Genomic DNA, 17,862 nt, shown 5'->3' with positions numbered 1-17,862 from the left:
ATTGTTTTTATGCCTAAACCCTTTTTCGTCTTTGTGTATATATATGTATGTATGTGTGTGTATATGTATATGTATATATGTAAACAAAAACGTTTATTTTGGATGCGATTAATCGCGATTTGACACTTGATATAAAAAATATAAAATTAAAACATTCAATTTAATATCAATGGAAAAAAATTATTACTACTACTACTACTGTTTGCCTCAATTGTTAAAATGGTAACACTACAATAAAGTCACATAAAATAATAAAAGTTAACTGCATTAGTTAACATGAACTAACATTGAAAAAAAAATAAAGCATTTATTAATATCAGTTCATGTCAGTTTCAGCATTTACTGATGCATTATTAAAATCAAAAGTATCTGCTTAGTTAAGATTAACGGTTACATTTTACAATAAGGTTTATTAGTTAACATGAGTTAACTACATTAGTTAACATGAACTAACAATGAACTACTTCTACAACATTTATTAAGCTTAATGTTATTTTCGGCATTACTAAAATCATAAGTTGTGTTTGTTAACATTAGTTAACGCACTGTGAACTAACATGAACAAGGAACGACTGTATTTTTATGAACTAACATTAACAAAGATTAATAAATAATGTAATGTGTTGTTCGTTCATGCTAGTTAATACATTAACTACACTGCAAAAAATGCTTTTTTTTTTTGTCTTGTTTCCAGGCAAAATATCTAAAAATTCTTAAATCAAGGATTTTCTAGACAATTAAAAATTCTTGTCTTGTTTTCAGAAAAGACAAATCAAAATTAAGACATTAAATTTTAAACAAGCTAAATAATCTGCCAATGGGGTAAGAAAAAAAATCATGTTTTCTGTTTGAAGTATTTTTTCTTACCCCATTGCCAGATCATTTAGCTTGTTCGAAGCAAAAACTCACTTAATTTTGACTTGATTTTTCTGAAAACGAGACAATAATTTAAACTTGTCTAGAAAATCCTTCTTGATCCTTCTTGAAGGTGTTACTACATTTAACAATAATCAGTGTAACAGATGTACTGCTCATTGTTAGTAAATGAAATAACTGTCATCTAATCTAATAACCTTATTTCAAAGTGTTATCATTAATATATAGTTACCGTCACGATGATTTTTTTAAAAAGTGTTTTTAATACATAAGTCCTTAAAATAAAAAAAGAAACAATTGAACGTGCTACATGTGCAGGATCTTGCATACCATATTTAATTATTTTAACCATTGTGTCATTGGTTTTAGGGAACATTTGTGGTGTGTCATGTGAGGTGGGCCATAATAGCTTTGTGTTCCTTTGGCTACGCATAGAGACAAGCGACATGCACGTTAGAAGGCGTAGTTGTAAGGACACTCCCATGAGCTCCACAAAGAGATCACACGGCACGCTCCTTACTGCGATGATGTCATCCGCTCACGTTAATCACAGGCCCGTCCTTGTCTTTACATTCCTTGAGTATCTCAGCGTTGGACCGTCATGCCTGCGCTACAACATTCTCACTACATTACAAAGTCATCTCAGTGCTAATATTTAGATTTTTGCTCGATCAGCAACCAGAGGTCTGACGGTTGTCATCCACGTCTATTTAAATTGGGATTTCATATGTTATGTTTCATCCACCCTGCAATGTTTGTTTTGTATGACTGTATGTTCGGTATGAATACAGAACATCTCTTATGATTTCATCATTGTCTTTACAGACTCACTCCGAAAATTGGATTCCCCTGGAGCGAAATCAGAAACATTTCCTTCAACGATAAGAAGTTTGTCATCAAGCCTATAGATAAAAAAGCTCCAGTGAGTGAAACTATGATTGCGACACAAGCCTCACATTCATACCTCACAGTCCCACCTGAAACTGAAAAACTGCTTCGACGAGAATAAAACTTGTTTTATTCCACCCTAATAATCAGACATTTTATGTCACACCAGTGTTGAAACATCCAGGATTACATTTTGGATACAAAATCTAGTTTAAATTAAGTTTTAGGATTAAAACTAAAATGTTAAAGAAGTGTTATAATGATTAAATGAGTAAAACATTCAATTATCTGCACTATTTGTAGGTACATTTGGGACATTGAGTACATAAACTTTGTACATAAGGTTGTTGAGGCACAAGATGTTCTTTAAAAACTGCTGGATAACATAATTATCAGGTTTTACACAAAAACCTAATAATAATAACAATAATAATAAATGTATTAAAAAAGCTAAATAGCGTCTTCACTGGTGGTTTTTGACTTTTGGACCACACTGTATCTCAATGTGAATTAAAATGATTAAATTATTGTTTTTATTTAAAACAAAGCTCAAATGAAATAGAAATATTAAATGAAAACTTAACAAAAAGCAAAGTAGAAATGTTGCTTGAATGAATAAATGAATGATTGAATAAAAACATAAATAAAAGTACTAAAATTAAAACTAAAATACATTTAAATGCAGAAAACATGTTAAAATAATAAAAAATAAACTAACATTTCAAATTTTGAAAATATATAAATAAAAGATTATTCTAATTCTTCCCATTCAAACATGTCTAGCCTACAAAAAATATTCTTCTATTATTTGTAAATCTATCACTATGCAATATAACCAAATATTGTCAACATTGAACATTACCAAAATTATCCCCAATTTATTATTATTATTATTATTATATATATATATTTTGATCTTTTCACAAAAAGTCAATTTGTATATTTTTTTATTTTCTTTTTTTGTTTGTTCCATATTTTACACTTGTATATATTCTTTCTTTTGTGTAGAAATGGCAAGAAAGTATTTATTTTATTTGATTTAATTTATGTATTCATTCATTCATTCTTTTTTATTATTAATAGTAATTATTATGATTCAAATAATAAATAAAATTAAAATGGTATTATTTTAAAATACATAAAAAATGATGTACAAAAGGTTGTATAAAATAACTAAAAATACATTTTTAAAGCTAGAAAATGTTAAAATATTAAAAACTTTAACTAATATTAAATTTCAGAAAATATATAAAGAAAAGCTGATTCTAAGTATTAACCCTCATGTTGTGTTCCCGGGTCAAAATGTTCGGCCTACAAAAAAAGTTACTGTAAATCTGTCACTATGCAATATTATTACCAAATATTGCCAACATTAAACATTGCCCAAATTATTCACAAATAATGTTTTTTTTTTGTTTTTTTTTGCAGTTTTCACTCAAAAACTGAGTTTTATATGTTTAGATCAATGAGACTTATTTAAGTTATTATTGTTTATTATTATTATTATTATTATTATTATTATTATTATTGTTAGTTATAACTATTTTATAAATTATATAATTATTTTCAAATGCATTTAAAATTTAATTTACAATTTTTATTAATTGTTACAAAAATGTAATATATATATATATAATTATTACGCAAAATTATTACCAAATATTAGATTTTTATTTATTTATTTTCTAATTTATTTTTTTTTTAAATATTTTCTTTATTTTCTTATTTTTTTGTAAATTTTCTACAAAACCTGTGCTAACCAAAAGAAAACAAGCTAACAGAAAGATTTAATCCAAGATTTGGTGATCATTTTAAAAAGACCGGCCATTTTTGAACGGGAACAACAACTAGATTAAGGATTTACAGCACAGCACTATTCTAAATCCTATTAGAGCGCAAAGTGACACTCAAAAACACTTGAGAAGCTTTCTAGGGACGCTTTAGCTTTGTTTTGACACACAAACACTAAATCACTGTAACGTCTGGCGTTTCACAGTAAAGAGTCATTAGTTTTAGCGGGGCTGTTCTGCCTGATAAAGGCCAGCAGTCAGTCTCCTTTGACAGGCTGGCCTTCACAGAACGTTATCTCTGAGCGTCAGAGCCGGTCTGTCTACGGCTGCTCAGAACAACAGTTTCTATAGGTTCTACATTTCTATAATCACAGGACTTGATTATATAAATACAGATCAAAGATCAATAAATTGAATGATTTATAACCTTTACAACTAAACCTCTTGTCTCTTCCTTCTTAACCCTGCAGGATTTTGTGTTCTACGCCCCACGTTTGCGCATTAATAAACGTATCCTACAGCTGTGCATGGGGAACCATGAGCTTTACATGCGCCGCAGGAAGCCGGACACCATCGAGGTGCAGCAGATGAAAGCACAGGCTCGAGAGGAGAAACAACACAAACAGATGGAGAGGTGAGGATGAATCACCATGGTGATGTGAGGAGTGATGTTGTCTCATCAGCAGATGCTGCAGGACATAAAAGAGATCATGTTATATTTTATTTTATTATGTATTTATTAATTTTTTATTTTATGAATTACTGTATTTTATTTTTGTATTTTATTTTAATTATGTTAGGTTTTTCGTTTTGTTTTGTTTGTTTGGCCATATCCTACACTTGGCATCTTATTTCACAGAGACTTTGGCATGAATTTTATTTTTATTTTTGTATATTATTTAATTTATTTATTTCATTATATTTGAATTTGTTACGTTTTTCATTTTTTTGGCCATATTCTAAACAATATTCGACACTAATATTTAAAAAAAAAATTATTTAATTTTGTTTTGTATTTATTTTATATTTATTTATGTATTCATTTTTGTTTAACCATATTCTATATATCACAGAGACTTTGGCTTGGCAAAGCCTGGTATTCATTTAATTTCATTTATTTTTTAATTTAATTTAATTTTATTACCATGTTATATATTTAACAGAAACTTTGGCTTGGCAAAGCCTGCTATGAATTTTACTTTATTTGATTGTATTTTAATGATGTTATGTTTTTCTTTTTTTTTTTTTTTTTTTTTTTTTTTCTTTTTTTTTTGGCCATATTATAAATCATTGTCTACACTGATTTTTGACTGAATTGAAACTGACTGAAATTTCTTTTTAAATTGAATTAAATTTTAGTTTTGTTTTGTGTTTACTTTTATTTATTTATGTTGACTATATTCTATATATCACAAAGACTTTGGCTTGGCAAGGCCCGGTATGAATTGAATTGAAATTTATCAATTTTATTACCATATTCTATGTTTCACAGAGACTTTGGCTTGGCAAAGCCTGGAGTTTCACAAGAATCCGAATTCGCAAGACTCCGAATTTACTTATTGCGTGAAGAGAATGAAAGACCGAGGCGCTTTCAGTGAGAGCACTTTTGGTGTACAGCCTGGTGTATACTCAACAAAATGTGTATACAAAATGTTTTTACAAAAATTATGCAAATGAGGAAACAATGACAGACAGTGGATGTAGTTTTTAAGCGTAATGTAAAAGCATTAGTTTTAGTCTAAGAAAGTGAAATAAAGTATAAGTTGTTACCGCAACAGACGATTGTGTTTTCACATAAAACATAATACCAAGATCGCGAAAGCATCTCAAACTCTGTCCCCTTCGGGTGATACTGGTAATGCCGGTTTAATCGCAAGTTTATATACCGGTGTGAACATTTTCTCACTGTCACATCCCTAATGAGAGATTACTTTTTGCGTGTGGGTATAGAGCGGTGTCCTGAGCAAGCGTCATTATACTTTTGGTTGTGTCTTATCTGCAGAGCTCAGCTGGAGAGTGAGAAGAAGAGACGAGAGGCCATAGAGAGAGAGAAAGAGCAGATGGAGAGGGAGAAACAGGAGCTGGTGATGCGACTCTACCAGTTTGAGGAGAAGACCAAAAAAGCAGAAAAAGGTAAGACGCCAGAGTTTGTTTGTAATTGGTAAAATATCATAAGAAACATGTTTAAATATTTTATTGTCTAACGTAAGTTGATTGCTGTATCATGTTTATATGATTTTTATTTCAGAAAAGAAATGTAATTTTAGCTGCCAGTTTTTAGTTTTATTAAACAGCACAATATAGATTATAGTTAAAAAAAAATCAAACGTTACTGTGACTATTGTTTTGCTTGTTGTTGTGCTGTGAATCCGTATGGAAAATGTGACTCATAATTGGATACGTCAAGCCAAATACAGTCACTTTGGTCTTTTCAGTTTATGTAACCTTTTAGCTTGTTATTCTATAAAGCGGAGACATTATACTTTGATCATGACTGTGCTCGAGCTGACAATACCATTGACTGGCAATACAAACACAAGATGGTGTCATACCGCACCTGTTACACTGTTTCTGCTGTAGTGTTCACATGTCATCTTTCTTTTGTGTTTGCCACAAAGCTTGCCTTTCTGATATCCGGTATAAGACTACATTATTAGCCAAAGAATTTTTCATTCAGAAATTAGTAATATGTGTGAATGTAATAAGTGAAAACACTAATCTATGTGTTGTTGTTCTGGATTAAATAATGGTACCTCAATCTTGTGGCTTGTATTTTGTCTGCCACAATATAACATTACTTTTAAGGGATCAGCTGTAAACAGGACCGTTTTAAAAATACCAGTAAGTTTGTTCCGGCAATTTACCAGTAAGGGAGGCTGAAACATAACCAGTAAATTACTAGTATGATGCTGTGTGTAAACGCAGAATGAAGATTATCGGGATGAGCATGTACGAGTTCAGAACGGACTGACGTAAGATGTCTACTTTGGGCCAGTCAAAACATTCTGCCGCATTTACTTTGCGCTATGTAGTTTGGTTCGAAATAATTTAATACGATGTCCTTGGGCCAAAAGCACTGCTTGAATGTGAACGTTTGAGACAAAAATTTCAATATAGTCAGTCAATTCAGTTCAGTGAATACCAAATGTTCTTCACACAAAGCTACTGTACAGCCTTGCATAATTTGTAATATACTGCACAAGTCAAAAGCACTTTAAATTAAATCTGGATGCATGTTTTCAGACCTGCAGGATCAGATGCAGAGGGCTAAGCAGCTGGAGCGTGAACGGAGACTGGCAGAGGAGGAGGCAGCCAGATTGGAGGCAGAGAGGCAGGCAGCCCTGCTCGCAAAGGAGGAACTGGCCCGTCAAGCCCAGGATCAGCTGAAGAGTCAGGAACAGCTGGTGAGAACCCAGCACTTTTTCTCTTAAAATATTATTTTGCTTTCATTCCCCTCTCCATTAACAATCCTCCTCATTCCTCTCTCGCAGGCTGCTGAGCTGGCAGAACATACTGCTCGTATTGCACTGCTGGAGGAAGCCAAAAAACGCAAGGAGGACGAAGCTATGACATGGCAGCACAGAGTAAGACCATTAAGACATAAACCTATATTGGGAATAGTGATTTTTAACCCTGAGGAGTTTGCATTTCTGCATATTTTGCCTAAAAGCTGTCTGTATGTCCATAGCTATAGTGCATTCTTGAGTTCTTCAAAAATTAAATCTTTGTGGTGTTGGACTGTGTCCTTTTAGGCACAAGAGGCCCAAGATGACTTGGTGACCACCCAAGAGAAGCTTCGCAAGGTGATGACGGAGCCACCTCTTCCTCTTCCTCTTCCTCCACCACCACCTGCATATGAACCTGATGAGAATGAGTATGACGATGGGGAGAGCAACAGTACCTACAGTGCAGACCTCCAGACAGGAGGTTTCAATGACCACCGCTACGAAGAACAGCGAATTACTGAGGCTGAGAAGAATGAACGAGTTCAGAAACAGCTGTTGGTATGTGTAACATTGCAGGAGCAACTGTTTGAACTGTCCTTGGCTCCATGATTAGATCCTAGGGCAGTGGTAGCCCACCTTGCTCCTGGAATCTTTAGTTGCAACTCTGCACCAAATTGTCTGCCTGTTATTTTCAAATATTTCTGAATGTCTTGATTAGCTGGTCCAGGTGTGTTTGATTAGAGTTGGTGCTAAATTGTGAAGGATGGTAGCCTTCCGGGAGCAGGGATGGATACCCCTGGCCTTGCGTTATTCCATACTTCCTTAAATCTTAAATTAAGATCTAACTCCAGCATGTTCCTAACTGAAATCACCATGGCTATTGAACACATAAAGTACTATTGTAGAGTTTGGGTGTTTCTGTAATATAGCTGCTGGAAAGTTTGGTTCTTCTAGTACACATGGGTCAGACTCCACTCCTGAATGGACATTGTGCTGCGGAGTGTAGGTGCAACCTAGGGCTGGGCAACTTCAGTCATGGAGGGCCACCGTCCTGCAGAGTTTAAGGTGCATTCATGCCATATCAGAATTCCCATAATTATGAGATTCCAACTTGTAAAAAGTATTTATATCCTTGAAGAACTTGTAATTACAAATTGTGAACTGGGAGTCTTCTGAGAGCTACAACTTGTACCACATGAGCACTGAACCACCTGACCAACGTAGGCTCTGTTTAGGCACTGATAGCGTTGCCATAGAAAAGCATAATTCCATCATCTTGAAATTACAGAAATATGGCATGAACACAGCGTTAGCTCCTGAACCCCTAAGCAGCATTAGCTCCACACCTGCCTGTAGCTTTCTAGTGATCTTGAACACATTAATTAGATTGTTCAGGTGTGTTGGATTAGGGTTAGAGCTAAACTCTGCAGGATAGTGGCCCTCCAGGACCAAAGTTGCCCTGCCCTGCTCCAACCAGATTCAAGATATCAAAATACTTGTCTAAAGACCTTGATTAGCTGGTTCAGGTGCATTTAAGTGGAGTTGGAGCTAAACTGAGTTTGACACCCCTGTTCAAGGGGCGAACTCTAGTCCAAGAACATTGGGCCAAGGTCTTCACCAGGTTTGTTGGCTTCGGAACTAATCTGTTCTGGCGCTATAGTGAGCTACCTTACTGTATCTTATAAGACCTTATTGGTCCTGGATTAGTGGTATTGAACCAGATTCAAGTAATCTTGAAAACCTTGGTTAGATTGTGTGTGATTAGGGTTGGACCTGATCTCTGAGGGACAGTGTTTCTCATGGAGCAGGGCTCAATACCTCTGTCCTATACAATATTCCTATCAACCTTTCTGATTTTACGTTTAGGGCCTAGAACAGGGTTATTCATTCTAACTCATGGAGATCCACTTTTCTGCAGAACGTTCTTACTGTAGTCTCTGAACCAGCTTCCTCTATCAGCATAGCTGTTTTTTTTACACAAAAACAAAAAGAAAAGCAGCACTAGATTGTTACCATGTGGTTCCCATTATAAGTGCAAATGCAAGAGACCAAAGTCTCTTTAGGTATGTAGATCCACTTCAAGGCTGTAGGCCAGAAATAGGCAACTTGAGTCCTAAACTCTGCAGACTGTGGCCCTCCAGGACCAAACTTGCCCATCCCTGCTCTAGACCTTCTTGGGGAGTACCGTAACTACTGTATGTCAGAAAGAGGCTAATATAGCTCTCCAAAACTAGGAATGATTAACCCCTACCCCGAAACTGTTAGTTATTAGCCTCTCTTTTTAGGAGAACATTGGGGTTGGGTTTAGGGTTGGGTAGACCTAGATCAGTTGTGTCCAAACTCGGTCCAAATTGGAGCTAATCTCTGCAGGACAGTGACCCTCCAGGACCAAGTTTGGACACCCCTAGGATAGAGCTATACTGGCCACTGTCCTGCAGACTTCAGTTCCAACCTTGCTTCACCACACCTGGCTATATAATTTCAAGCAACCCTGAACCTTGAACCCTGATTAGCTGGGTCAGTTGTGTTTGATTGGGGTTGGAGCTGAAATCTGTCCAAACTCAGTTCTGGAGGGCCACTGCCTTGCAAAGTTTAGCTCCAACCCTAATCAAGCACAACCCCCTGAGCCGAAGTTGTCCATCCCTGCTTTAGGCCTTATTGGGGAGTACTGGAACTACTGTATGCCAGAAAGTGGCTAATATAGCTCTCCATGACTAGGAATGGTTAACCCCACCCTAAAACAACTAGTAATTTGCCTCTCTTTTAGGCGAACGTTGAGGTTAGGGTTTAGGATTGGATATACCTAGATCAGGGGTGTCCAAACTTGGTCCTGGAGGGCCACTGTATTGCAGAGTTTAGCTCCAACCCCAGTTAAACACACCTGAACCAGCTAATCAAGGTCTTACTAGGCATACTAGAAACTTCCAGGCAGGTATGTTGAGGCAAGTTAGAGCTAAACTCTGCAGGACAGTGGCCCTCCAGGACCGAGTTTGGACACCCCTAGGATAGAGCTATACTGGCCACTGTCCTGCAGAGTTTAGCGCCAACCCTAATCAAATACAACCTCCTGGACCGAAGTTGCCCATCCCTGCTCTAACCCTTCTTGGGGAGTACTGGAACTACTGTATGTCAGAAAGTGGCTAATATAGTTCTACATGACTAGAAATGGTTAACCCCTGCCCTGAAACAACTAGTAATTTGCCTCTCTTTTTAGAAGAACATTGGGGTTAGGGTTTTGGTTGGATGGATCTAGATCACGGGTAGCCAAACTCGGCACTAGAGGGCCACTGTATTGCAGAATTTAGCTCCAACCCCAGTTAAACACACCTGAACCAGCTAATCAGGTCTTACTAGGTGTACTAGAAAAGTCCAGGCTAGGTGTGTTGAGGCAAGTAAGAGCTAAACTCTGCAAGAGAGTAACCTTCCAGGACTGAGTTTGGATACCACTGACCTAGATCCAGGGATCTCCAACCCTGCTCCTGGAGAGCTATCGTCTTGCAGTTCCAAACCTGCTCCACCACACCTGGCTGTAATTTCAAGCAACCCTGAACACCTTGATTAGCTGGTTCAGTTGTGTTTGATTGGGGTTGAAGCTGAAATCTGCAGGACTGTAGCTCTCCAGTAGCAGGGTTAAAGGACTCCTGACCGAGAGCTATGCTTGGTTGAGAGCAGGGGTGTCCAAACAGAGTTTAGCTCCAACCCCAATGAAACACCTGGACAAGCTTATCAAGGTCTTGCTAGGCAGAACAGAAACTCTGTCCCTCCAGGACACCACTGGATGACCGGAATGGTTAGTTGTCTAGCACCAGGGATGTCTACAAACATGTCCTACTTTGGTTAATCAGGTTGTCACTGCTAACTGATCTTTGTTGGTCCTGGACAATATTCTTAACAACCAAAGAGATTTTGGAAATAGGATTAGGCTTTGGATTTAGGCCCGGGCTGGGCCTTGACTTGTAAACCTTTAATTTCCCTCAGCCTTTAGGGTTAGTTAATAATTGGGGTTGGGAATGGTCTATGGGATTTTTGCCAAGTAGGTCATGTTCCTGAAATAACATACTGTACTTTATTTGTCCTATAACAACTGTACTATCAAACAATCCAAACATTATCTCACAACAGCTCAAACACTATCCCTCCCTGAAAGCTCAACCATAACATATTCCTATCTTATATCAGAGGGAACTATAGATAAGAAGAGAATATATGATAAGAGCGTTATTAACTAGGCATCCAATTGTTTTGAATGGGTTTAGGCGCTTGCGCTAGGTTAGGACTGAACAATGTTATTCCAAGTTGTTAATCCAAACATAACCCTATCCCAATGATTTTATCATGTAGGATTTATGACTGCGTTTGTTTGACAGGAAGTCCTATTAGACAAATTCTCTTGGATTTAGCTCTGATTCAGGTACAAATCAGAATCATTACATTTTTGACATTTATCTTTCTTTACAGGCTCTGACCTCAGAGTTGGCCCACGCTCGTGACGACACCAAGAAGACTCAGAACGACCTGTTGCACACGGAGAACATGCGTGCCGGCCGAGACAAATACAAAACTCTCCGGCAGATCCGCCAGGGCAACACTAAACAGAGGATTGATGAGTTTGAGGCCTTATAAAATATCTGGACCAGGAAACTTTGGGAGGGAGGGAAGGGAGGAGTCTCAAAGCCCATGTCCATTTTCTTTCTATCCCTACCTGAGTGGTCAATGCAAGAGGCACAACCTGCATACAAAACCACAAGTGCACACACATGCACATAGCAATGCAACAAATTTGATTCATTTGATATGAACACTGGTTCAACATGCACTAAGATCTAAATTATTAAAAATGCACATGGTAATACTTTTCAGTAAGGTTATGTACTGTAGCATTAATTAATGTAGAAGAAATCATCAAACAATGAACATGTTTAACATGATTTAATAATGTATGGTAATTTGTTCATTGGTTTGTACAGCTAATTAGTGATAACTTCATGTGATTTAATGCTCATTTACACAGCATATATACAGTATGTATAACAGTTAACATTAACCAAGGTTAATAAATTGTTCAGGTAATTGTGTTAACTAAATTTTAAACATTTATAGCCTTATTGTAAAATGTTACCAACTTCCCAGACGCACACCAATTTCACTGAATGTAATGAAAGAAATCTGCTTTTGCCATAAATAATTTTTAAACACACGTGCCAATAATGCATCCCCCTTTTGTTAAATGTGTTTCAATAATCTGGCCAAAGTATAGTTTTTACTAGTTTTGGGTTATAAGTAAGTGGTTGTACTTTCCCCCCTTTTTCTTGTTAATGATCCACTCAGCACAGGGCTTTGCAGTATGATCTTAATTTTATGTATTGTCTAAAACTCTTTCATTCATGTTGAATATGGCTTCTGCCAGGATACCTGTTATAGTGTTTATTTATTCAGTCTTTGGGTTATTTAAGGTTTCTGGGTGGATGTACTTTGCTTCTTTACTAATGACAGTACAGATTCATTTGTTTATTGAATTCGGTACTGACCCAAATGATGATCGTACTTATTCGATTCTTTTTTTTGTTTTTGAAGAGATTTATATGTAAGTTATGCTTTTTTATATATATTGGATTATGTTGAAATGCATGGTAAATCGTTAGATTTCCTACATAGTTACTGATTTTTTTATGACTTTGAACTAGTTACTGAATGTTTGTTGCCATGACAGTGGGATGAAGGAAGATTTGTTTTCAGAAACTTTAATAGCCTTTTGTAATCTCAGTAGGTATCTAAATGAATTGATATGTGGTGTGTTGGTGGTTCTGTGAGCAGTGAGTTTCTCACAGACTTGCTAGCAGCTCTTCATATTTTAATTAAAACTATTAAAAATAGCACAAATCAGGTAGTGTTAAGACACCTTTATTCTGCTGGTGGGACCAAATGTAAAATATTTTCAACAAGAATGAAAGTTTTAGACATTCAGATTTATGTGAGACATACAAATGGGCAATTATGACAATTTAGCAAATTGTTTCTGAGATGCCTATAACCATGTGGTGCCACTTTGTACAAAAACTAAAAAAGCAAAAACATTTTTTTTTTTATCAGAGGATGAAGGTCTTAAATGTATTTGTTTTCTCCGAATGATCTTGACTGTTAATTCATGCTTGATTTTTTTCCCATCAAAATCAGCTGTTTTAATCACTCGCAGCATTTTGAGCGCTTGTGTTTGAAATATTATTTCAAACCATACACAAATAAGTTTTTCACACTTCGCACTACCAACCAGAAGCAGATGGAAAGTGTTTTAACAAGGGCTTAACATTGTTTTTAACCTGGGTTATGAAGTTCAATTGTTATATCAAAGGCATATGAGTAACTAACCCAGATTATAAACTACTGTAGTTGACCCTGGGTTAACATTTTAAAGTGTGATTTATGTGTATAATGAGTTGTTATTATTATGTAAAGCATAGTGATATAAACTCAAATATCAAGGTTCACAACAACTGGATTTATTTATTTTCCCCTAAAAGGTGTTTATTATATTACAAATAAAGATTTATGATGAGAACTTGGTGTGTTTTATTTTTTTATTAAATCTTTGTGAATTATATAGTTTATTAAATAAGTTATGAAATGAATACAAAATAATATATACTTTAAATAAAACAACAACAATAAAGAAAATTGTTCATGTCAAAAAAAAAAAAAAAAATGAGGCATTAAGACAATGTGGGCATTTGTTTGTCAGAAGTGATTCTGGTTCTTCGTGAGCCTGTAAGCACAGCTGTCGCTTGCCAGGATCTGTGGGTTGATGGAAAGGATCCACGTTCTTCATTCATGACCTCATGCTTGTGCTGACATTTGCTTGAAGTGGAAGGACGAAGTCATGCCACTCTCCTGGCATCTGATGCAGACGTTGCCATGACAATTCTGCCGAAACAAGCAGACAGGATGACATACAAGCCCAGATTTTTTTGTGTTTGTGTGCAGAAACTATTTTTAGAGTCTACTGGCGAGCATTTATAGATGTAAAAAACGTACTGACGTCAAACAGTACAGTGGAAGAAAAAATTATTTGATCCCTTGCTGATTTTGTACGTTTGCCCACTGACAAAGAAATGATCGTTCTATAATTTAATGGTAGGTTTATTTTAACAGTGAGAGTCAGAATAACAACAACAACAACAACAACAAAAAACGCATTTCAAAAAAGTTATAAATTGATTTGCATCTTAATGAGTGAATCAAGTATTTGATCCCCTATCAATCAGCAAGATTTCTAGCTCCCAGGTATTTTATACAGGTAACAAACTGAGATTAGGTGCACTCAAATAAATGCAGTGCTCTTAATCTCAGTTTGTTACCTGTATAAAAGACGCCTGTCCACAGAATCAATCAATGAGATTCCAAACTCTCTACCATGGCCAAGCCCAAAGAGCTGTCCAAGGATGTCAGGGACAAGGTTGTAGACCTACACAAGGCTGGAATGGGCTACAAGACCATCGCCAAGCAGCTTAGTGAGAAGGTGACAACAGTTGGTGCGATTATTGACAAATGGAAAAAACGCTAAATAACTGTCAATCTCCCTCGGTCTGGGGCTCCATGCAAGATCTCACCTTGTGGAGTTTCACTGATCATGAGAACGGTGAGGAATCAGACCAGAACTACACAGGAGGATCTTGTCAATGATCTCAAGGCAGCTGGGACTATAGTCAATAAGAAAACAATTAGTAATGCACTACGCCATGAAGGACTGAAATCTTGAGCAAAGCCCCCCTACTCAAGAAAGCACATGTAAAGGCCTAATGAACATCTGAATGATTCAGAGGAAAACTGGGCGAAAGTGTTGTGGTCAGATGTGACCAAAATCAAGCTCTTTGGCATCAATTCAACTCGCCGTGTTTGGAGGAGGAGGAATGCTACCTGTGACCCCAAGAACACCATCCCCACTTTCAAACATGGAGGTAGAAACATGCTTTGGGGGTGTTTTTCTGCTAAGGGGACAGGACAACTGCACCGCATCAAATGGATGACGGACGGGGCTATGTACCATCAAATCTTGGGTGTGAACCTTCTTTCCTCAGCCAGGGCATTGAAAATGGGTCATGGATGGGTGTTCCAGCGTGACAGTGACCCAGAACACATGGCCAAGGCAACAAAGGAGTGGCCCAAGAAGAAGCACATTAAGGTTCTGGAGTGGCCTAGCTGGTCTCCAGACCTTAATCCTTAAGGGAGCTGAAGGTTCGAGCTGCCAAACATCAGCCTTGAAGCCTTAATGACTTGGAGAGGATCTGCTAAGAGGAGTGGGACAAAATCTTTCCTGAGATGTGTGCAAACCTGGTGGCCAACTACAAGAAACGTCTGACCTCTGTGATTGCCACCAAGTACTAAGTCAAATACTTATTTCACTCATTAAAATGCAAATCAATTTATATCTTTTTTGAAATGTTCTCTCTCACTGTTCAAATAAACCTACCATTAAAATTATAGACTGATCATTTCTTTGTCAGTGGGCAAACATACAAAATCAGCAGGGGGTCAAATATTTTTTTCCCTCACTGTGTATGACTGAGTCTTGATCTCATGTGAGTGTACATCATTTACACTGCTTTTAGGTGTTAAACATTTAGTGGACAATATCTAGGCTGCCTTTAGTGTCTGTTATGTGTGTGGAACTCACCTCCGGTCAGTCGCGCTGATCTCAGTAAACGGTCAGCAAGGCTGAAGGTGTTTTTCTCCCATAGGTTGATCTGCAGCGTGGCCTGCTGGAGCTCCTGACGCGAGAATCTGCTGAAGTTCATTTGAACAGAACTGGCCGTTTTCTTCAGCGCTGGAGTTCTCTGCACCAGCTCTCGATCTCCAGGAAGGCAAAGAATCCTGGAAAGATATTAATACACAATTAATACACTTTAATGCATTAAAGTCATTAGCCATAGTACTGTTCAAAAATCTGGGGTCAGTTCAATTTCACAATACATAAAACATACAAAAATATACATATACAGGTTTAGGAAAATAAACTTTTCACAATACATTTTTGATTTCATGCCATTTACTGTAAATTACTCTTTTTTTTATTGATTTATCGTTGAATAGCATTCTGTGGTGGCAATGACATTTGATCATTTTATGTATTCTAAATACACACTATTTTTATATTATAATTTTACAACCATAACATTATTCTTTATACAGTGCCTTGCGAAAGTATTCATACCCCTTCATTTTTATAATTTTTATATTGTGTTATGTTGCTGCCTTATGTTAAATTGCTTTGAATTGCTTTTTCCACATCAATCTAAAAAAAAAAAAAAACTAAAATAAGTACATTGCGTAAGTATTCATACCATCAATCTACACCCCATACACCATAATGGCAAAGCAAAAAAACAGGTTTTAACATCTTTGCAAATGTATTAAAACCCTAAATAATTCAATTGCATAAGTATTCATACCTTATCTGTGACAACTGAAATTTAGCTCAGTAGCATTCATATCATATAGATGTTACTACACTTTGAGAGAAGTTAACCTTTGGCAAATTTAATTGAATAAGTATGATTTAGAAAGGCACACACGTCTTAATGAAAGGTCTTACAGCTGAAAATGCACATCAGAGCAAAAACTAAGCCCCAATGTCAAAAAACTGCCTGTAGAGCTCAGAAACAAGACTGCATCAAGCCATACATCTGGGGAAGATTTGCTGCATTGAAGATTCACAGATGCATGTAGTCTCTGTTCGAAACGACCAGAACTCTTCCTAGAGCTGAGCAATTAATGGAGAAGGGCTTTGGTGACCAAGTGGAGTGATGACCAAGAAGCTGATGGTCACTCTAGTTGAGCTCCATGACCTTAATGCCGACAGGAGAAATTTACAGAAGGACAAACACCACTACAACACTCCACCGATCTGGGCTTCATGGTGGTGTGGCAAGACTCGATCCTCTCCTCAGTTAAAAAAAAGCACCTAAAGGACCCTCAGACTGTGAAAAACAAGATTCTTTGGTCTGAGGAACCTCAATTCCAAGCATCATGTTTGAAGGAAACCAGAGTACTGCAGAGTACCATCCTAAAAGTAAAGTGTGATGAAGGTAGCCTTTATTCTGTGGCACTGTTTTTCAGTGGCAAAGACTGAAGGACTCATCAGAGTAGAAGGAAAGCTCAATGCACCAAAATATTGAGATATTGAGAACCTCAGACAGGACAACGACCCTAAGCAAACAGCAAGAGTGGCTTATAGACAACTCTGGGAATGTCCTTGAGTGGCCTGGGCCTGAACCCAATCAAATATTTCTGGAGAAACCTGAAAATGTGCATCTGCCCCCATCCAACCTGACAGAACTTGAGAGGTGAAGAGGTGAGGAGAAGAATGGCAGATAATTGCCAAGTGTTGATGTGCAAAGCTTGTTGCATCATACCAAAAAGACTTGAGACTTGTGCTTCAGCTAAGTACTGAGTTAATGGTATGAATACTTATGCAATTTTTAATAAATTTACAAAGTTGTGACAATTCTGTTTTTACTTTGTCAATATGGTGTATGAAGTGTAGATTGATGTGGGGGAAAAAAGTAATTTAAAGCAGTTTAACATAAGGCAGGAACATAATTATATATATTTTTAAGTTTTAAGGGGTATGAATACTTTCGCAAGGCACTGTATAAGCTTATTTGAAACACTGCAGACATACATACAGTCCACTCACCCCTCAATGTAAGCCGTTTTTGACAGATAGCTTAGCTTTGACACATCAGTGATGACGACTTTGAGCTGTCCTGCTGCTCCAATCAAAATGTCTGTAGATAAAGTGACAGAGTGTTTTTTTTAATTCTGAAATAGGCCTAATTTATCTTTAATAAGAGTTTAAATACATTTGC

At 36.6% G+C, this 17,862-nt stretch overlaps 1 protein-coding gene across 1 annotated transcript in view; it reads left to right on the top strand.

Annotated features, from left to right (window-relative positions):
* LOC141348726 (ezrin-like) overlaps positions 1-13,556 on the top strand; it is a 32,486-nt gene extending 18,930 nt beyond the window's left edge. Inside the window, exons 8-14 of the mRNA XM_073852997.1 lie at positions 1,702-1,798; positions 4,025-4,188; positions 5,557-5,687; positions 6,798-6,958; positions 7,046-7,138; positions 7,307-7,558; positions 11,459-13,556. Coding sequence (XP_073709098.1) covers positions 1,702-1,798; positions 4,025-4,188; positions 5,557-5,687; positions 6,798-6,958; positions 7,046-7,138; positions 7,307-7,558; positions 11,459-11,623 — 1,063 coding nt within the window. The 3' untranslated portion in view covers positions 11,624-13,556. The remainder of the gene's footprint in view (positions 1-1,701; positions 1,799-4,024; positions 4,189-5,556; positions 5,688-6,797; positions 6,959-7,045; positions 7,139-7,306; positions 7,559-11,458) is intronic.
* The last annotated feature ends 4,306 nt before the right edge of the window (positions 13,557-17,862 follow it).

The sequence above is a fragment of the Garra rufa genome, chromosome 13, assembly GCF_049309525.1.
Source record: "Garra rufa chromosome 13, GarRuf1.0, whole genome shotgun sequence".
Lineage (NCBI taxonomy): Eukaryota > Metazoa > Chordata > Actinopteri > Cypriniformes > Cyprinidae > Garra > Garra rufa.
The sequence above is the reverse complement of the archived record's forward strand: the minus strand, read 5'-3'. Positions and strand labels throughout refer to the sequence as shown.